This window comes from Narcine bancroftii, chromosome 3 (genome assembly GCF_036971445.1).
Source record: "Narcine bancroftii isolate sNarBan1 chromosome 3, sNarBan1.hap1, whole genome shotgun sequence".
NCBI classification, from domain to species: domain Eukaryota; kingdom Metazoa; phylum Chordata; class Chondrichthyes; order Torpediniformes; family Narcinidae; genus Narcine; species Narcine bancroftii.
In genome coordinates this window covers 258694263-258716012 of record NC_091471.1, presented here as the reverse complement: position 1 = coordinate 258716012, position 21750 = coordinate 258694263, and the positions used below count along the sequence as shown (strand labels likewise).

General features: G+C 41.0%; 1 protein-coding gene across 7 annotated transcripts in view; it reads left to right on the top strand.

Annotated features, from left to right (window-relative positions):
- LOC138758575 (EVI5-like protein) overlaps positions 1–21750 on the top strand; it is a 424266-nt gene that overhangs the window by 145534 nt on the left and 256982 nt on the right. For all 7 annotated transcript variants that reach the window (XM_069927712.1, XM_069927716.1, XM_069927713.1 and 4 more), the window contains one exon: positions 19600–19824. In XM_069927712.1, the coding sequence (XP_069783813.1) occupies positions 19600–19824 (225 nt within the window). The remainder of the gene's footprint in view (positions 1–19599; positions 19825–21750) is intronic.

The window sequence follows — 21750 nt, the reverse complement described above, 5'->3', positions numbered from 1 at the left end:
TTAGAACAGCCAACTGCACTCAGACAGACTGCGGCTCTGGACCTAATCTTCTGAGTCTGTACATCCGTTGCTTTCCAAAACAATAATCCATTACTCCACAGCATGTCCAATTAACACCTACTTGTGAAACCCTTATAGGCATTCTTCAAAGTTTGCGCAAAGGCACTCGGAGCCTGTACTGTCTTTTAAATGAGATCTGTTTTGAAGTGTTTGTATCAATATGTGACCTAAACTAAAAAATCTGTTACAATTTATCTCCTTTTAAAATGTGTCTATATACAATATAAAATATAACATAATCTGCCACAGTATTCAGAAGTGAGATTTGTCGATATTAAGATGGCTTCATTGGATCCTTATCCTTTTTGCCATCGACAAAGTCTTGGGGAGAATATGGTCTCATCCACCTGTTCCACCACGTCCATGAACAGTGGCATCAAAAGGTTCTTGAACTCTTTGTAAAATTCAGGAGGGAAACAATCCTCCTTCGGTGATTCATTGGTTTGTAGTGAGCTCATTGCTTTTAATATTTCTTCCTCGGAGAAGTCCAATCCTGTCCTCTCCTCGAGTTCTAAATTTGATGTCCAAATTAGACTAAATTCCTTAATTTTCTCCAAGTCATCCGTTAACTTATATTTATACAATTGCATATAAAATTGCCTAAATTCTTTGTTTATTTCCTTTGGTTTGTATGAAATTCTGTCTGTCTCTTTTTCAATCGCATTAATTGTCCTTATGTCAACGTCCAAGACAGTACTTTATGGGCTCTTTCTTCCAGTTCATAGTACCTTTGATTAGATCTTAGTATCACTTTTTCCATCTTGTATGTGCGTATAGTATTGTACTTGAGGATTTTATTTGTTAACACTCTATATTTTTCTCCAGAGTCTGATTTTAGGTAGTCCTTTTCCAATTGAGTTATCTCTTGTTCCAATTAATTAACCTTCCTCATATATTCTTTCTTAATGCCTTTAGTATATCCAATTATATGACCTCTCAAGTAACCTTTTAATGTATCCCATATCAAAATTTTTCGGCAGTGGAGGTACAATTTGACTCAGCAATTATTTCTAATTGAGCTCTAATGTAACTACATAATTCCGGTTTTCTCAATAGCAACGGGTTAAGGCGCCACCTGTGCACCATAGCTTGTTTCTCTGGCATAACAATAGTTAAAGTCAAAGGCGAATGATTTGACAATAGTCTTGCAGTGCATTCATTTTCCATAATCTTACTCTTTAGCTGGGCAGAGGCCAGAAACAAATCAATTCTGGTTTAGGAATCATGTGCTTTCGAGTGAAAGAATAATCCCTCTCCATTAGGTGCCACTGCCTCCAGACATCCATCAGATTTAGCTCCTTCATGAGAGCCAGAGTTTTTTTCCCACACTGGCCCTTGTCACTGACGTGTCCAATACTAGATCCAATTAAGATGGTTTCCTGCCCTTCTGACAAATGTAAATAGATTCCATTACGAATCTTCCCGCTGGGTCTATGACCATGTCTTCCACTTTCACTGGAACATTTTTCCCTATTAAAATAGATACTTCCCTAGCCTTGGAATTAAAAGAGAATGTTATCACGTGTCCCAGCCAACCCCTTCTTAATTTTTGAAGCTCACTATCTGTAAGGTGGATCTCTTTAAAAAAAAGTCATGTCCACCTGCATTTTTTTTAACATGAGCCAAGAGACTTTCTCTTCACCGACTCATTTAAGCCATTAACATTAAAACAAAAGATTAATTGTTTCATCCATCATCCCAGAGCTCTTCCCCCAGGTTCCTCCCCTTTACCTTCTCCCAAAACGTTTACTGTTCACCCAGTCCATGTTGCATGGCTTTTGGCTCGGTTGACTGAATTCAAAATAAAATCTGTAATACTAAAACAAAAAAGAAAAAAGAAAACAAATAAATAAGCCACTCCAGAGGTCACACTAACTTTAGCATTCATGATAAACCAAGTGTAACAATTATTTCTGTTATATTTACATTATTTACAACCAAATCGTCTTTTGCCTTTGGTCCTCTCTCTCTTTGATCCCTTAGAGATCATTCTGGGCGGGGACCAAAGTGTTTGCATATCTCAATTCCTCTTTGGCTTCTGGAAATAATTTATTCTCCCCAGGCCACCCACGGGTGTGATCTGATGCCATCAAGATCATGGCTGGCAGATCCTCATGAGTTGTCCATTTGCGGGACGGCTTGCAACTCTGTCCCCATTTTCTCTGCCCGAAAATACCTTGAATAGGCTCCCCCATTTTCCCCACCACAAAGCCTCTGCACCTGGTCATCGCAGGGCGCTGGAGTCTGCAATTTTTTTGAGGTGGATTTCTTATCCTTCCTCCCCATTCCTTTGATGTTTATTATTCTTCGTGGCATTTGTTTTCTCCTCTATTTTTTCTAGCTGTTTTTCGTTAGTTTCACTGCTTTCCCTGGAGCTCTGGTTCTTGCTACTCCCTCCTCTGTATAAAACTTGGTCTCGCCTTAAATCTTTGCCCTCTAATTTTAGGCTCACCTAGCCTGAGAAAAAACGATGATGTTTACCTATACTGTTCATTATTTTACCTCTCCAGGTCGTTCCCTAGCTCTCTACTCTCCAGGAGAAAATTCTAGCCTCTCCTCAAAATTTAAGCTCTCCAGTCCTAGCTGCATCCTCTATCCTTTCCATCTGAATGATATCCAGAACTGCGATGTAGTCTGGTATAACATCCCAACTCCTGTCCACATTGCCCTTACAACTGAAGTGCCCCTGGATATTTCTTTGCATCTAAATAAAGGCCAGATCCAAGGCTGTGTCCACCACAGGCAAATCTCTTCCCACCATCGAGAACATTGACTGGGGAAGCTGCTATTGAAGAGCAGCAGTAATTATTAAGGATCCACACCACCCAGCACATGCTCTGTTCCCGCTGCTACCATCAGAAAAGAGGTATCGGTGTCACATGACTCATAGCACCAGGTTCAGGAACAGCCGCTACTCCTCCACCATCAGACTAGTCAACAACTCAGTCAGAGACTCATTTAAGGACTCTTACTTTTGCACTTTTTCCTCTCTGTATTGTACAGTCAGTTTGTGTACATTTCTATAGGTTTGCATGTGTACATTGAGTACATTTTTTTTGCACTGCCAATAAGTTGTAATTCTGCCTCACCGGCAGGAAAAAGAATTACAGGGTTGTATGTGATGTCATGTTATCCTCTGACAATAAATCTGAAATTAAAAATCTGAACCTGACACACATGCTGGTTAACAATGGACAAATTTGTGGAGAAACTCAGGTCGCGCTGTTTCCATGGGAAGTAAACAGACTCAGGCATGTGAAAAAAGCTCTGAGTAAAGGATAATCAAAACTACGGTTCTACTAAATTAAAATACAAAAATTGAAATAAAGTTTCCTGGTGATTAAATGGCAAGGCAGACTCACTGGGCTGAATAGCCTATTTCTGCTACGATGCCTTATGGCACACATGTCAAACTCTGGCCCGCGGGCCAAATTATAATTATATTTGGCCCTCAAGATCATATTAAATATATATTAGAGTTGGCCCGCTGGCCGCCGCGCAAGTATAGCACATGCACAGCAGCAAGCACCACCATAATAGTGTTTAGCACTTCCACAGCAGGCACAGCAGGACACCGATATAGTTAATGGGAATGTTAATTAGATATTCACACCGGTGCCGACACAACGGACCCGCCGCCTAGCTACAACGGACCCGCCGCCTAGCTACAACGGACCCGCCGCCTAGCTACAACGGACCCGCCGCCTAGCTCCAACGGACCCGCCGCCTAGATCCAACGGACCCGCCGCCTAGCTACAACGGACCCGCCGCCTAGCTACAACGGACCCGCCGCCTAGATCCAACGGACCCGCCGCCTAGCTACAACGGACCCGCCGCCTACACGTCTCCTTGAGCTTCATCTGTGGGCGGGTGCTGCTGGGCATCGGACTTTCCGCTGGAGTGGAGGTTGCGGACGAATTCCACTGCTCTCACGGTATTCCCGGTGAGATGGCGAGACCAGCGGGGACTCCTTGGGTTGTTGGCAGCGGTTGCGGCGAGCGGAGGCGGGGGCGGAGGAGGGAGAGGGGGGCGGGGGGGATGCCGCTTGGGCCTGCTAGCTGGGCTGGGGAGGGTTCCCTGCAGACCTCCACTCCCTGGCATGCGATCCTTGGCAGGCAAAATGGACGAGCTGGAACTTCGGGTGGCTGATGACCGTTATGTTAAGAACTGCGGCGTTTTTTTTTGTTTATTTAACTTCCGTGGTGCTGTCTGTGGTTGAGTTGCTGCATTGGTAACCTTGAACTGCTGTCTTTTAATCTCGTTGTATACTTTGTACAATGACAATAAAGCTATTTGAATTGAATTTGAATTGAATCCCAGAATGCTTTGCAAATGCGTTGGCGCCCCCCCCACCTCCTCTGTTTATTTTCATTAACATCTGCGAGGTCCTGTTGCTTAACTCACATCTAATAAACCCCTTACAAAAAATGGCCAAACGAAAGATAGAAAACAGGACCTTTCAAGACAGGTGGGAGGCTGACTATATGTTCATCATTTTAAAAGAGAAACCTGTTTGTCTTGTGTGTGGAGCCAGTGTGTCTGCGGTTAAAGAATATAACATAAAACGACACTATGAAACAAAACACCAGGACAGGTATAAGGATCTGAACGAGAAGTAAAAGCTCCAGAAGGTGGAGGAGATGAAAAAAAGTCTGGTTTTACAGCAAACTATGTTCACCAAAGCAGAATCCCAAAGTGAGCCTGCTGTAAAGGCTAGTTTTATTGTGGCTGCAGAGATCGCCAAATCAGCCAGGCCCTTTACGGAGGGAGAGTTTGTTAAAAAATGCCTGCTCAAAGTTTGCAAAGTCATTTGCCCAGATAAAAAGCAAACATTTTTAAATGTGAGCCTGAGCAGAAACACCGTGGCTGCGCGTGCTTGTGAGCTTGCTACTAATCTACAAGAACAACTAAAGGAGAAGGGGAAAGATTTTATGGCATACTCACTTGCTGTAGACGAGAGCAGCGATGCATCAGATACTGCCCAGCTATCAATATTCATCCGTGGAGTGGACACGAAACTTTCCGTTACAGAGGAACTTTTAGGATTAAAATCCATGCATGGCACAGCCACAGGAAAAGAAATCTTCGAGGAGGTGTCCAAATGTCTCAATAAAATGATGCTGCCTTGGGATAAACTTGTGGGACTAACGACAGATGGTGCACCTGCGATGCGTGGTCAGAAAAATGGACTGGTGGGCAGGAATCGGGAGAAGATGCGGGAGAATCATGCAGTGAGCTTACAGTTTACCACTGCATAATCCACGAGGAAGCCTTGTGTGGCAAAGCCTTGAAAACGGAGCATATTATGAACACTGTAACTCGAGTAGTTAACTTCATAAGAGCCAAAGGTTTAAATCACCGCCAGTTCAAGCTTTCTGGAGGAGTTAGGGTCAGAATACGGAGACGTGCCCTATCACACAGAGGTGCGATGGCTTAGCCGAGGAAAAGTACTGAAGAGATGCTTTGAGCTGCGTGAAGAAATATGTCTGTTTATGGAGAGCAAAGGCAAAGATACAACAGAGCTCAGGGATAAAAAGTTTCAATGTGAGCTGGCATTCCTGTGTGACATCGTGAGCCATCTCAATGCGCTAAACCTGTAGCTTCAGGGACGAGGGCTCATCATTACAGACATATACAGTGCAGTGAGGGCTTTTAGAATCAAGTTGTGCTTGTGGGAGACTCAGATGCTGCAGGGAAACATGGCTCATTTTATGTGCTGCCAAATTATGAAAGAACAGATCTCACCTGCCGTGTTGCCCAGTGCAGAGTTTGCTGAAAAACTAAGCGTACTTCGTGTGGAGTTTTCCCGACAATTTGCTGACTTTGAAGCCCAAAAATGCAGATTTGAACTACTCAGCAATCCGTTTGCGGTTGACGTGACAAGCGCTCCAACCAACCTCCAAATGGAGCTGATTGAGCTCCAGTGTAATGACACACTCAAGTCAAAGTATGACTCTGTCGGTGCTGTGCAGTTCCCACAGTTCCTTCCCGACACACTGCCCCAACTCCGTGCACAAGCTGCTCAAATGTTGTCAATGTTCGGCAGCACGTATCTCTGCGAACAACTCTTCTCTTTGATGAAGATAAACAAAACACCACACAGGAGTCGTCTTACTGACGAGCACCTTCATTCAGTCCTGAGGATTTCCTCAGCTCAGAGTCTGACATCAGAGTTTGATGAACTTGCATCTAAGAAGAGATGCCAAGTATCTGGTTTAGACCCAGGTGCATCGGAGTAAATCACAGTGTAGCAAGCTAAGCTTGGATTAATATTTTCTTTGGTTAACTTTGGACTGTTCATAGTTGAAAGATTGGATTTTCATTGAAGCAAGTTGTTATTTTTTTGACTTGTTGGGTTGTGAAAAACAATTCATTTAAAAGGAGCTTAAAGGCTAGAGAGAAATATTATTTATTGAATATTTTATTTTAATTTGTTAATGCTTCTTATGGAAAGAGTTTAACCAAAACTATTATTAAACATTTATTTTAATAAGAAAAAGTTTAACATTACTTATGTTGAGAGAAAACATGCAGATGTTGTTGAAAAATTTCAATAAATATTTAGTTCGGCCCTCGACTTAGTCCAAGTTTTTAATTTTGGCCCTCGGTGAATTTGAGTTTGACACCCCTGCCTTATGGTCTAATTTTAGTTAATTTTCAGAGGCTTTCTTGGAGATGCCACAGAGGGATCCAAAAACATGAATGAGAATTTTAAAAATGAATGCATTCTTAACTGTAAACAGATGATGGGAGAATGGAATCCAGTGGGAATGAGGATATGGACAGCAGGGGTAGAGTGACCTGTTTACAGAGGATTTATTGGGGAGGCCAGCTGTGTTGTGTCTAGCAGTGAAGAGGCCAGGAATGACGAGGAGAGCCAAAGGGATGAGAGTCTGCCTGGGCAGTCTTCAGCAAAACTTACAGCACGGTAACAGGCTCTTTCGGCCCATAAGTCCATGCTGCCCAATTACACCCAATTGACCTACACCCCCAGTAGGTTTTGAACAGTGGAAGGAAATCGGAGCACCCGGAGAAAACACATGCAGACACCTTAAGGACAGTGCCGGATTCGAACCCTGGTCACTGGCGCATTAACAGCACTGGGCTAACTGCTGCACTACCCATGCCACCCCGTAGTTATGAATAGAAAATTTTCTAATTCTAGTAATGAAGGAAGTCCCCTTTCTTCTGCTTCTCCCCATTCTCACTTTCTCATTGACTCCCACCCAATGACCTACCCATTCTCATCCCCACTTCTCTTTTCTTTCACCCCCCTTCCACTCCCATCTTTACATTAAATTTTTTATATTCTCTCCTCCCCCCTCCTCCACTTTCAGTTCCATCTGGTCTCTTCTTACCACCATTCTCACCTTCTTTATTAGGTTCCAGCTCGGGCAGCCTTTGCCTTCCTCCTCCTGACTCCTGTTTTTCTTGGCTCTCCCATTTTCTGGCATCTGCTAATCTCCTGCCTCTGTCCATCGTGTTTTATCTATTTTACTAATCTCCACTGCCACTCCCACCCTGTCCTCTCTACACTGGCTTCTCTCCCACACTTCTTCAGTTTCACTAAAAGTTTTGGCTCAGTGTCAACTGTTGCTGACTGACCCACAGGGTTCCTCCAGCTGTGAGTGTTCAGCTTCAGATTCTAGCATCTGCAATCTCCTGTGCCTCCAGCATGAGAGAATGGTTCAAATTTTCCTTTTATTGTCACCTAATAATACATAAAAAATGTAATATGCATGATATACTTCAGCTTTAGTCTACCATAAGGCAAAGAGTCGTCATGAGCATTGACCAGCGTCCCTAGCATTAGGAGAAAGAGAAGCAAAAGAGAGCCTCTCAGAGACACTGAGTACCGTGGGTTCATCTCCAGCGCTCCCACAGCCACTGCAGCGGCATCGACTCCAGTTCAAACCCGAGCTCCAGATCCAAACCTCAGATATGATCAGCAAACCTTCTGTGCTTAAGGGAGCGCTTCTTGCCCTCTCGAATCCTAGTTACAATACCTGGTTCCCATGAGCCAGTCTGTGAGGATCCTTTGTCAACAGCCCACGGCCTGTGTTGGTCCCTCAGCCACTGAGCCCCTCGGCTGGTCTGCTGTTGTGGTATCTGTGACTGGAATCAAAGATCATTACTTTTCTTCATGATATTTAATTGGAAGAATTTACTATTTGATGTTGGACAAACAATTTGGAGACAGTGGGAGGGTAAGTGATGTGATGGCAAGATTCTTCTTCCAGGAGGTGTGAAGAATTATTTTTTGAAGAGAAGGCCTATAACGGAGCAATTGAAGAAAGCACCGAAAGGGAAGGTATTAACAACATTTACACGCTGCTGCAGCGAAACAGTGAAGACAGTAAAACAAGTGGAGTGTTGTGAAGGACTTTGCCGTTGACCTTGTGTCCTTTGCTTTGGACCCAGGCTGATGACTGAGCCAGTGGCAAAGCAGCAGATGTGAAATATGGCATTTCCTCCACCATCATTGATCCACATAGTAATTCTGGCTGAAAGAGTGCATAGAAAGATGATCTAATCCAGAGTGTGAATACAAGGGGCAGAAAGAGAAATCAGTCTGGGCAATTTACACACACCACAGCCTCTGGAGGGCCTCCCTAACTCTATTTTCATTTTATCGACAGCATGCATCAAGAAACAACCATCACTTCAATGTATAAATTAAAACGATAAAATGATCAATGGTACAAGTTGTCCATATCTTCAAACATCACATCCCCCCCTCCCCCAACAAAGCTCCGAAGTAGAGAAAAGAACGAAAGAGAAAATAGATAAGAAAAAAAGAGAACAGAAAAGCAAAAAAGAAAAGAAGAAAGAAGGAACTGTCAGGGTCTGGTATTCAGTTCATAGGATCTGATTCCTTTTCTTACCTAGATGTCTAGTAGGGGAAAGAACCAGGATGTAGAATTCAGAAACAGAACGTGTCCCTCACTATTCAACCCTGCATTGTGCAAATATGACTGCCATAGCTGCAAAAACATACTATACACCTTCCTTAAGTTGTAAGTAATTTTCACCAGGGGAACACAACTAGGCATTTCCACATTCCATCAGGATATGACCAGAGGGGAATTAGACTTCCAAGTAACCACAATACATTTCCTGGTCACTGCCAGTGCAATTTTAAGAAATTCTAATTGATATTTGGACAGTTTCATTTTAGATTTCATGTCTACAGTATTCCCTAAGAGAAACAATTTTGGACTTGGTGATAATTGTTTCCCAATAATTTTATCTAATAAAATTCTTAAATTTTCTCAAAAGGGTTTCACTTTAGAGAACAACCAGGTGGAATGTAAAAAGCTTCCTGTTTCTTCACTATATTCGATATATTCTTCATATATTCGATATATTAGAATTTAATTTTATGCAATTTCTGCTGGGTTAGATGTAGCTGATGCAAAAATTTAATTTACACCGATCTATATCTTGCATTATTTGTATTAGTCTTGCTGTCCTGACATAAATCGGACTAGTTCTTATCACCAATACTAATAATCAAGTCTGATTCCCATCTTTGTTTTGATTTATATAGCTCCCGCATAAGAGTCCCCGACTGAAGTAAGGAAGACGTTGCAGATGTAAACTTCCTTGTGTTCCCCTTTCAAATCAGAATCTCCATTTCACTGCACTCAGCTGCCTACATCCCATTTCTCAAGCAAATTGTATTGATGACATTCAAGTAACAAAACAGCCAACCCAGTTCAGTCTCTATACTTGGGGTTGGGTTAACCGATGCACCCAAACCGTGTCCTGTAGTAGCCCTCTGTGGATATGGAGGCTTGGGGTGCCTCATCCTGAGAGTATGTGTGCCCATTGTCTCATGGGCGGTCACTGAGGGATTCCCGCTGATCTCAGGCTCACGTTTCAAATCCTCGTCAGGATTAGTTGGGATGGTTTCTAACGTACGACCTGGTCTCCTGGCAGTTCCCTTCAACTACGCCCACGCGGTCGTAGTCCTGCTGCGTCTGCATTAATGGGTCAAGCAGTCGACTTGTTCTGTAATAGCATTTCTTCTGTGCCGGTCTTTTGATCAGCAGTTGGTCTTTGATTTCTTGTGGGTTCCTTATTTGAGGCTCCAGAGACCTTCTCACCACTGGTAGAGTCATCGCGTCAGTCTTGACATTAGTCTTTGCGCTGCAGAGCTTCTTACAACTCTCTCAGCCAACCCATTTAACTGTGGCTGTTCTGGACTGCTGGTGATGTGGGTCAAGTCCAAGGCTGCTGCAAAGTCTCTAAATCTTTCGCTGTGAACTGCCTGCCTGCCATTGTCTGATAGGTGCCCCATGCACCAAAATGTATCTTTTTAGTTTGGAGGTAGCATCGCATAACAGGTCTATTTCGAACCATCCCGAGTATGAATCGATTAGGACCAAGTATTGTTGACTTCACCACTTGAAAATGTCCATTGCCACGTCTGGCACTGGGTGAAGCTGCAGTGGCTCCTTCTGCTAGTGTGGCTTTAATGCTGATGCACACTGAGCAAGCTTACACTTCTTGATCAATGGTGCTGGTCATTATGTTGCTGGCCCTTCGATTTGTTGCCTCTTTGTGCAGGATGCCAACATGGTTGTTTTGCACTGAACTCAGGATTACCCCTCTCTGGCCCTTCATTACGATTCCTTCATCAATAAGTAGCTCATCAGGGAATGGGAAGAAGGGATGCGCTTCTGGTGGCAGGTTGCTCTGCTTGTCCAGCCAACCACCCATGATAAAAGTACCTAGTAGCATCTTCAGTCGTGTATCTTCTTAGTCCCTCCAACCAAGACGAGGAAATGTGCATGACCATCATTATGTCAAAAGTGTCCTCTTCCTCAACCTGTTAGACCATGCATTTTCTGGGGGCACAGGATAGGGTGTTGACAAGGTGCATCTCTTTTCCATACTTGTATCCCAAAGTGATGTTGTACTTCTGAAGTCTGATCATCATTTTTTGCAACCTAGCTGGTGCTGCATGTTGCGGCTTCTTCAATATCGTGACCAAAGGGTAGGCGTCAGTCTCTATGGTCACTAGTACCATAGACATAGTCGTTGTACTTGGAACAGGTAAAAACCACTGCCAATAATTCCTTTTCGATCTGTGCGATCCTGGTTTCTGTGTTAGTGAGTGACCTTGATGCATAGGCCACAGGCATCCTATCTTGCAAACATGCTACACCTACGTAATACTGTGAAGTGTTGCAAGTCAGCAGCACTGATCTTCATATGCCATAGTATGACAAAACTGGTGGGCATGACATATGCCTCTTTAAAGCGTCGAAGGAGTTCTGTTGCTTCTCGTGCCATGTCCACTCCACATCTTTATGCGTCAGCTGTAGCAGTAGAGCTATAAGTTCAGATGAACTTGTTCAGGTAGTTAACCATACCAAGGAATTGCCGCACCCTGCCCTGGATGAGAGTGTGGCATGGCCTGGTTGGCTTTTCCCCCTGATTTCCAGCCATTGTCTGTTCGCAGGTCCCGCCTGGACTGTGTCCACACTCATTGTATGTTGCTGTGGAGGGGCTAGCTCCCTGCTATTCTCCTCCGTGGTTTTGTAAGCCAAGCAAGTAAAGGTGGCCTTTGCTAGCATTAAGTCATTGTCATGCAGAAGTGCCTGCCTCATACTGTTGTCCCAAATGCCACAGACTGTCTTGTCTTTAATTAATTCTTCAAAGAGCGTTCCAAAGTTACAGGTCTTTGCCTTATTTAAAATTTTGGAGTTGCAAACCACCCCCCCCCCCCCCACACCCCATTTGGTATTTCCAAGTTAATTTTTCTTTTTTAAAAATTTTTTTAAATATTTTTTATTTTTCACACTATAAACCATATTGATTAAGATACATACATTTTCCTTCTTAAATATATACAGTATTGTTTTCTCCCCCCCTTCCCTCCTCCCCTCCCTACCTCCCCTCCCATTTATTTAAAGTTCAGAATATAAGATACGTTAAACCCGTCAAACAATGTTGTCACTCAATAAAAATAAACAAGAAATTCCACTGAGTCAGTTCTTTTCATTCTCTTCTCCTTCTGTCATTTTAGGTGGTAGATGTCCACGGTAGGTTTTCTCTATTATGTTTCATGTATGGCTCCCATATTTGTTCAAATATTGTAATGTTATTTCTTAAATTATATGTTATTTTTTCTAATGGAATACATTTATTCATTTCTATATACCATTGTTGTATTCTCAAGTTATCTTCTAATTTCATGGCTGACATAATACATTTTTTTGCTACAGCTAGGGCTATCATAACAAATCTTTTTTGTGCACCATCCAAATCAAGTCCAAATTCTTTGTTTTTTATGTTACTTAGGAGGAAGATCTCTGGGTTTTTTGGTATATTGCTTTTTGTGATTTTATTTAATATCTGGTTTAGATCTTCCCAAAATTTTTTCACTTTCTCACATGTCCAAATTGCATGAATTGTTGTTCCCATTTCCTTTTTTAAAGCGAAAACATCTGTCAGATACTGTTGGGTCCCATTTATTTAACTTTTGAGGTATAATGTATAGCCTGTGTATCCAGTTATATTGTATCATACGTAACCTTGTGTTTATTGTATTTCTCATAGTTCCTTAGCATAACTTCTCCCATGTTTCATTCTTTATCTTTATGTTTAGATCTTGTTCCCATTTTTGTTTAGTTTTACCATTTGTTTCCTCATTCTCCTTTTCTTACAGTTTAATATACATACTTGTTATAAATTTTTTGATTATCATTGTGTCTGTAATCACATATTCAAAATTACTTCCCTCTGGTAACCTCAGACTGCTTCCCAATTTGTCCTTCAAGTAGGATTTCAGTTGGTAGTATGCCAACACTGTATCGTGAGTTATATTATATTTATCCTTCATTTATTCAAAGGATAATAATTTATTTCCCGAAAAACAATTTTCTATTCTTTTGATCCCTTTTTTCTCCCATTCTCTAAAGGAAAGGTTATCTATTGTAAAAGGGATTAGCTAATTTTGCGTCAGTATTAGTTTTGGTAGTTGGTAATTTGTTTTATTCCTTTCTACATGAATCTTCTTCCAAATGCTGAGCAGATGATGTAATACTGGAGAATTCCTACGTTGTACCAATTTTTCATCCCATTTATATAATATATGTTCAGGTATCTCCTCCCCTATTTTATCTAGTTCTAATCTAGTCCAATCAGGCTTTTCCCTTGTTTGATAAAAATCTGATAGGTATCTTAATTGTGCGGCTCTATAATAGTTTTTAAAGTTTGGCAGTTGTAAGCCTCATTGTTTATACCATTCTGTTAATTTATCTAGTTTCCCCCCTTTCCATAAGAATTTCCTTATTATTTTCTTTAACTCCTTGAAGAATTTCTCTGTCAAGTGTATTGGCAATGCCTGAAATAGGTATAGTAACCTTGGGAAAATGTTCATTTTAATACAGTTTATCCTTCCTATTAGTGTTAGTGGTAAGTCTTTCCAGTGCTCTAAGTTGTCTTGTAATTTTTTCATTAGTGGATAATAATTGAGTTTATATAGATAGCCGAGGTTTTTATTTAGTTGTATACCTAGGTATCGCATTGCTTGCGTTTGCCATCTGAATGGTGATTCTTTCTTAAATTTTGAGAAATCCGCATTATTCATTGGCATTGCTTCACTTTTATTTGCGTTAATCTTGTACCCCGACACTTCTCCATATCCCTTCAATTTCTTATGTAATTCTTTTATTGATATTTTTGGTTCTGCTAAGTATACTATAACGTCATCTGCAAATAGACTGATTTTATATTCCTTGTCTTTTATTTTTATCCCTTTTATTTTATTTTCTGTTCTTATCAGTTCTGCTAGTGGTTCTATGGCTAACGTGAACAATAAGGGAGACAGTGGGCATCCCTGCCTTGTTGATCTGCTTAAGTTAAATTGTTTTGATATATATCCATTTACTGTCACTTTCGCCAATAGCCCATTATATAATGCTTTAATCCAATTAATATATTTCTCTGGTAAGCTGAATTTTTGTAGTACTTTGAATAAATAATTCCATTCTACTCTGTCAAAGGCTTTCTCTGCGTCTAAAGCAACCGTTACTGTTGGAGCTTTATTCCCTTCTACTGCATGAATTAAGTTAATAAATTTACAGATATTGTCTGTTGTTCGTCTTTTTTAAATAAATCCAGTTTGGTCTAGATTTACTATTTTTGGTACATAGTCGGCTAATCTGTTTGCTAATAGTTTAGCTATTATCTTATAATCTGTGTTAAATAAAAGATATTGGTCTATATGACGCTGGTGCGAGTGGATCTTTCCCTGTCTTTGGTATTACTATAATTATTGCTGTTTTGCATGAATCTGGTAAGCTTTGTGTTTTATCAATCTGGTTGATTACTTCCAGAAGGGGAGGAATTAATAAATCTTTAAATGTTTTATAGAATTCTATTGGGAATCCATCCTCTCCTGGTGTTTTATTATTCGGTAGTTTTTTTATTATCTCTTGTATTTCTTCTATTTCAAATGGTTCTATTAATTTATTTTGTTCCTCTATTTGTAATTTCGGTAGTTCAATTTTAGTTAAAAATTCATCTATTTTGTCTTCTTTCCCTTCATTTTCAGTTTGATATAATTGTTCCTAGAATTCTCTGAAGTTTTCATTAATCTCCGTTGGATTATATGTGATTTGCTTGTCTTTTTTCCTTAATGCCAATACCATTTTCTTAGTTTGTTCTGTCTTAAGCTGCCACTCTAGAATTTTGTGCATTTTTTCTCCTAGTTCATAATATTTCTGTTTTGTCTTCATTATGTTCTTCTCCACCTTATATGTTTGTAGTGTTTCATATTTTATTTTTTTATCTGCCAATTCTCTTCTTTTAGTTGTGTCTTCCTTCATTGCTAATTCTCTTTCTATATTTGCTATTTCCCTTTCCAACTGCTCTGTTTCCTGATTGTAGTCCTTCTTCATCTTGGTTACATAACTTATTATTTGCCCTCTGATGAACGCTTTCATTGCGTCCCATAGTATAAACTTATCTTTCACTGATTCCGTATTTATTTCAAAGTACATTTTAATTTGTCCTTCAATGAATTCTCTAAAATCCTGCCTTTTAAGTAGCATGGAGTTTAATCTCCATCTATACATTCTTGGTGGGATGTCCTCTAACTCTATTGTCAATATCAGGGGTGAGTGGTCCGATAATATTCTAGCTTTATATTCTGTTTTCCTAACTCTGTCTTGCATGTGAGCTGATAACAGGAATAGGTCTATTCTTGAGTATGTTTTATGTCTACCCGAATAATATGAATATTCCTTTTCCTTTGCGCGGTTGCGCACTTTTGTTTGGCTCCGTGAGCCATTTTTGTAGTCCTGAGTTCGGGGCTTCAACTGACCTTAAGGAGCGGGCTTCTCTCTCTGCGGCGGGCCTCCTCGGACAGGTAAGGCCTTCACCTTCTTCTTCCGACGCCCTTTCTTCTTCTCTTCTTCCCGTTGCTTTTGCCTTTTCTATTTTCGCTGCCATTTTCTCCACACCTTTACTTTCACTTTATTTTGGTTTTTGTGTTTGTGCCTTTGTTTTTTCACTCTCTTTTTTTTACTTTTCTGGAGAGGGCTGGAGTTCCCCGACCGGCCACTACTCCATCAGGTGACTCATCCCAAGTTAATTTTTCCACGGAGACTTACCTTTCTGTGGTAATGGTTTTGGAAGAGTCTGAAAGAAGCACTGTATCTGCTGAAATATATTCATTTTAATACAGTTAACTCTTCTGATCAAAGTTATTGGAAGAGTTATCCTTTTATTTAAATCTTCTTCAACATTTTTAAGCAAGGGAAACTGGTTCATTTTATACAAATTTTTCAAGTCATTAACCGTTTGAATCCCCAAATACTTAATCCCATTCTTTGGCCATCTAAATTACGTATTTCTTTGATAATTTGTGTAATCCCCATCAATTAATGGCATAATATCACTCATCCCAATTTATTTTATACCAGAAACCCTCCCTTAATATTCCAGCTGTAAATGCAACCTTTGCAAAGAAATTTCTCGATCTGTCAGATATATTAATACATCATCTGCAAACAGACTAATTTTATGTTCATCTTGGGCAATCCTTAACCCCTTAATGTCTGGATCCTGTCGAATAATTTCTGCCAAAGGTTCTGTAGCCAATACGAAAAGAGCCGGAGATAATGGACATCCTTGTCTGCTAGATTTGGACAAAAAATGACCTGATGAGAGTATTGCTCAACTCCTGTTTGTCCCGTTGTGTTCCGCTACTTTATAATCATCTCCAAATCAACTTATACTGATATCCCCCCAGCATTGCGTCACTTTCAGTAGGCCCAGTGGCGGCGGCTCAATGACTGTCATTGCTACCCAGAATCCCCCATGCAGCTGAAAGTGCTATTACCAGCACCAGTGCAGGGGAACTGAGAAGGGGGCCATTCTCCTCGTGCTGATACAGTGGGAGGTGGGGGCAGGGGAGAGTGAGGGAGATGGCAGCACGACTTGTTCGGGCGAGGGGGAAGAAATACGGCAGCGTAACTCGGGCAGGGTTAAAGGGGCAGAAATCAAATTGATTCCAAAATCCGGAAGATTCCAAATAACGGCAGGAGTCCAGTCCCAACGATCCCGGATAAAAGGTTAGGCAGCTGTACTTTAAATAAAAAAGATCCCACTTCAGTCTATCAAAAGCCTTTTCCACATCCAAGGTAACTGCCACACTTAAATCACCTCTTTTCTGGGCCAAATGAATTATACTAAGCAATCTTGTTACATTGTCCACTAATTGCCTTTTATTAACAAATCCTGTTTGATCCTTACTTCTCAATTTTGGCAAAAATTTTCCAATCCTTTTGCAAAAGCTTTGGCTAGTATTTTATAGTCTGTATTCAACAAAGAAATCGGTCTATATGATGACGGTTTCAGTTGATTTCTATTTTTTTGGGGAATTATCATTGTTACGAATTGCATGTAACGAGCACCAGCAGACAATGAACCAGACAGATCAGGCTCCGGGTGCATTTCCACAAACTTTGAAGAATGCCTATAAGGACTTCACAAATAGGTGTTAATTGGACATGCTGTGGAGTAATGGATTATTGTTTTGGAAAGCAACAGATGAACGAATTCAGAAGATTAGGTCAAGAGCCGCAGTCTGTCTGAATGCAGATGGCTGTTCTAAGAGGGTCATGTGTTTTCTCAGAGAGAGAGAGAGAGAGAGATAATTCAGTAGCAGCAGCTGGGACTGGAACAGGACAAGCTGACAAGCTTGTGGAAAAACCCCATTTTGAAGACAGGTTGTGAGTTCTTAGTTCAGCCTAGACGCAGAGAAAGCCTTTGACAGAGTAGAATGGAATTATTTATTCAAAGTCCAAACAAGAGGAGAAGGCTGGCTGCATAATGTTTCATTTGAAATAAGGGAAACAAAAAGAAACTCTGTGGTGACCTGAAAGAAAGAGGTTATCATTTAGAAAACCCTGATGGGGCAAGTTTCTTCGGCAAGACACTAAAGTGGCTGATCAGAAGGAATCAATTGTGGGTGTCCAATGAGCAACAAATCTCTCTCTGAAAACCGACAAGAACATTCCTGAGCGGTAACCTTTCAAGCACCAAAGTCTGGTGAAATTCATAAATGTTAAATTCTGCGCACAGTATAAGAATTGCCTGCAACCAGTAAACTTGGAGGTGAGATTAGACTGTGAATTAAAGAACTTTTCTGAACTTGTATACACATTACATACACGTGCGCTTAGAATTAGAAGGGGATTGTTAATATGTTGAAGTTTGATCCTGTTTTTATATTTAAAGATAATTAAAAGTAACTTTTAAGTAACCATTTGTCTTGGTGAATTTCTATTGCTGCTGAGTTTTGGGGTCCTCTGGGCTCGTAACAGTAGGCCTTTGAAAAATGATGCCCAGAATTGATGTGGAACTGATGGGAAGACTGGAGTTGCGCCTGGTACAGACTCACAAATTCTCCTTGCATTGGCTCTCAAGCAATGTCCATCCACACGAGCTGTGGTCATTGTAATGATAGTGATCGTGGTTACAAGGCAACTAGCAATGCCTTACTGTTTGATTGGACTTGGCTGCCACTAAGAGCTGACACAGAACAGGAGACACACAGTCTGCAGAGCTGTAATGGAGACTTGCAGCCTCATGGTGCTGTTCATATCAAGTTTAAAGTGAAGAACCTTTTCCTTTATTCATGTGTTGTCTTAAGAACTCACACATACGAATCCAAGATGAAACAGTCATAACACTAATTTTATTTCTTACTCTTAATCTGTGGTCTTATACCCAAACCATTACCTTCCAGGCCAAAATCTTGTCATTTTGTAGGGAAGACTCGAACTGGGCGGCCTCCACGAAGCTTTCAAGACCCTGGCACCGATCTCTCCAAGTGACCTTCACTGTTAGCACCAATCAAAATGAAGCACTTTGCATCCCAAAAGACCTTCCTGGCACAGGTCAATCCACAGAAAAGGCCCAGTCATTCACAGAGCAGGCTTTTCTCTGAATTCCACAAAATGACTGGCCACGCGAGCTGCTTTAAAATAGCTGTTTTCTCTACAGCCATCAGGATGGTTCTCCCTTGAAAAATCACAATGTCTTTGCTAATGTATCAAATCTGGGACAGACTGTGACAAACCTTTCCTCAGTTCTTCCAAAGTATCGAATTGTCACTGGGCTGTGACTTGTGTGATGCTAAATGTTAACTGTGACATTCAATTCCTCCTGTCTATACTATCCCTTAGAGAGATAATCCCATTTAACTAAAACATGAGCCCATAATACCATTATTATTGCTGTTGAAAATTAAAACATATTTTTAAATTAAGACATACAGCACGGTAACAGACCATTTCAGCCCATGCTGCCCAATTACACCCAATTAACCTACAATCCACAATTCATTTTGAATGGTGGGAAGAAACCAGAGCCCTTGGAGGGAACCCACACAGATACAGGGAGAACGTACTCACTCCTTAAAGACAGTGCGGGATTTGAACCCCAGTCTCAATCACTGGCGCTGTAACCGCTACGTTAAGGTGGACTTTTTTTGTTGGTTGCCCTCTTGTTTGCATGTCTTCAGTGGTTGGGAGATCAGAGCCTGTAATGGACTGGCTACATTTGCTACCTTCTGCATTGCTGGCCACCCAAATTACCATACCAGGCTGCCTCTGTGCTGGCTGGCTTGAGGAGAGGTCTTCTGAAATATGGGCTCCTTCCTGTAATGAGGTGACTAGAACAGGACACAATATTCCAAATGTGGTCTAACTAGAGTTTGATAAAGCTACAACGTTACTTCATGGCTCTTGAACTCAGTCACCTGATTAATGAGGCTAACACATTCTTAGCATTTGCAGCACCATTGGTCCCTCAATGGTGCTACACATAATACGTGCTAATAAGTGTACAGTCTGCCCTGCCTGCAGGAAATAGAATCTCAGGGTTGTATGTGATGTTATGTATGTACTCTGACAATAAATCTGAAAACTATGGACCTGGACCCTGAGATCCCTTTGTTCCTCCACACTGGAAGAATTAGAGAGAAAAAAATAAAAGAACTTTGTTTATTTTCAGGAACTGATTCGGAAGGGAATTCCACATCATTTCCGTGGGATTGTTTGGCAATTGCTGTGCAATGCGACTGATATGTCTGTGAAAAACCAGTATTCGGAGCTGCTAAAGATGACCTCACCTTGCGAGAAGTTGATTCGAAGGGACATTGCACGAACTTACCCAGAGCACGAATTCTTCAAAGGACAAGATAGTCTTGGACAAGAGGTGCTATTCAATGTCATGAAGGTGAGATGTTGAATTCACCTGCAGCTTGCTTGTAGAAATATAAATTTCTGTTATAAATGGCAGCCTTTGGCCCACACTTGCTCATACTGAATTAAAAATAACAATCCAGTTGAACGTAATGTGGCAGCTTCAGGACTACTGGTATTCTTTTCAAGAGGAGTAGATTGCAAGAGCAGGGATGTGATGTTGAGGATCTATAAGGCACTGGAGAAGTCTCACTTGGAGTATTGTAAGTAGTTCTGGGCTCTTTATTACAGAAAGGATGTGCTAACATTGGAGAGAGTTCAAAGGAGGTTCACTAGGATGATTGCAGGAATGAAAGGGTTATTTTACGAAGAGCATTTAGCCTGTATTCGTGGAATTTAGGAGAATGAGGGTGGATCTCAACAAAACATTTTGAATATTGAAATGTGTGGACAGAGAATATATAGAATGGTTGTTTCCCATGGTGTGAGAGTCAAGGACAAGAGGGCACAACTTCACGATTAAAGGGGTCTACTTAGAACAGAGATGCGTAGGAATTTCTTCAGCCAGGGAGTAGTCGATCTGTGGAATTTGTTGCCACAGGTAGTTGTGGAGGCCAGGTCGTTGGGTTTATTTAACACAGAGATTGATAGGTTCTTGATTAGCCAGGGCATCAAAGGTTATGGGGAGAAGGCCGGGCAGTGGGGCTGAGTGGGAAATGGATCAGCTCACGAATGAATAAACTGAATAGCCTATTTCTGCTCCAATGCCCTATGGTCTGCAGCCCCAATAGGTCATCATGTGTTATATGCTCATGCTTGAAATTACCTGGAACATAGAAAAGCAGAAGTAAATACACAGGCAGTATTTTGAATGAGAAAACATAAAAATTTCAATCCAAAGAATCTTCATCAAACCTTGTAGTTTCAGAGGACAAGTCCACAGATCTCAGAAGGTTGTATCTGTTGTTGGATGACATAATTAAAAAGGCAGATGGCTTGCTTAATTTTATTTGTTAAAGATCAGGTCAATATTTTCTTTTGATGAATAATTGTTACCTTGTGCCATTTTTCTGAAGTTTTCCTTGCCAATTCCCAAATCTTCTACCCTTCGTTCGTCTAAGCTTATTCAAAAGTCCGCTGCTTTTTTTAGTTCATTTGCTCATCGTGCCAGTGTGAGCAGTGCAGAATTGAAAAATTCAGCTCTGCTACAAGAGAGTAATGGTTGTGTGGAACGAGCTGCCAGCTGTAGTGGTGAATGTGAACTCAATTTTAACATTTAAGAATAATTTGGTAAGGGTCTGGAAGGCTATGGAATGGGTGCAGATCAGTGGGATCAGGCAGAATAATAGTTCGGCATGGACTAGAAGGGCCAAAAGGCCTGTTCACTGTGCTGTAATATTCTATTGTTCCGTGGTTACTGGTAACCATTATATGACACTGGACTACTCTACTGTTAGGCACATGATTATCTCCATATAACACATGCAGGATAGTTGGATACAGGTCATCTATCATGCAACACAACAACACTAATTTCAAACACTTAAAGTACCTGCTGACAACAAAATAGGCTGTAAGTCATTGAATTGTCTTCCCTTCCCTGACTTAATTACCAGAATTTTATCTTATTAGACAGAGTAAAATGTAGATAAATGTTAATGCAATGGTAATTGAAAATGGGGAGCAAGTAAATACATCCGGATTCCTGATCTAGAGGAAAATATTAACAGTTGGATATTTTGTTAAAAAATTCACCCTTTATGCATTTTTACAAACTGCTCAAACAAGGGCAGCACAATTAGTGTAGCAGTTAGCGCAACGCTGTTACAGAACCATCAATCGGGACCAAGGTTCAAATCCCATCTTGTCTGTAACAAGTTTGTACATTCTCCCCGAATATACATGGGTTTTCCACGGGGGCTCCAGTTTCCTCCCACTGTTCAAAACATACAGAGGGTTG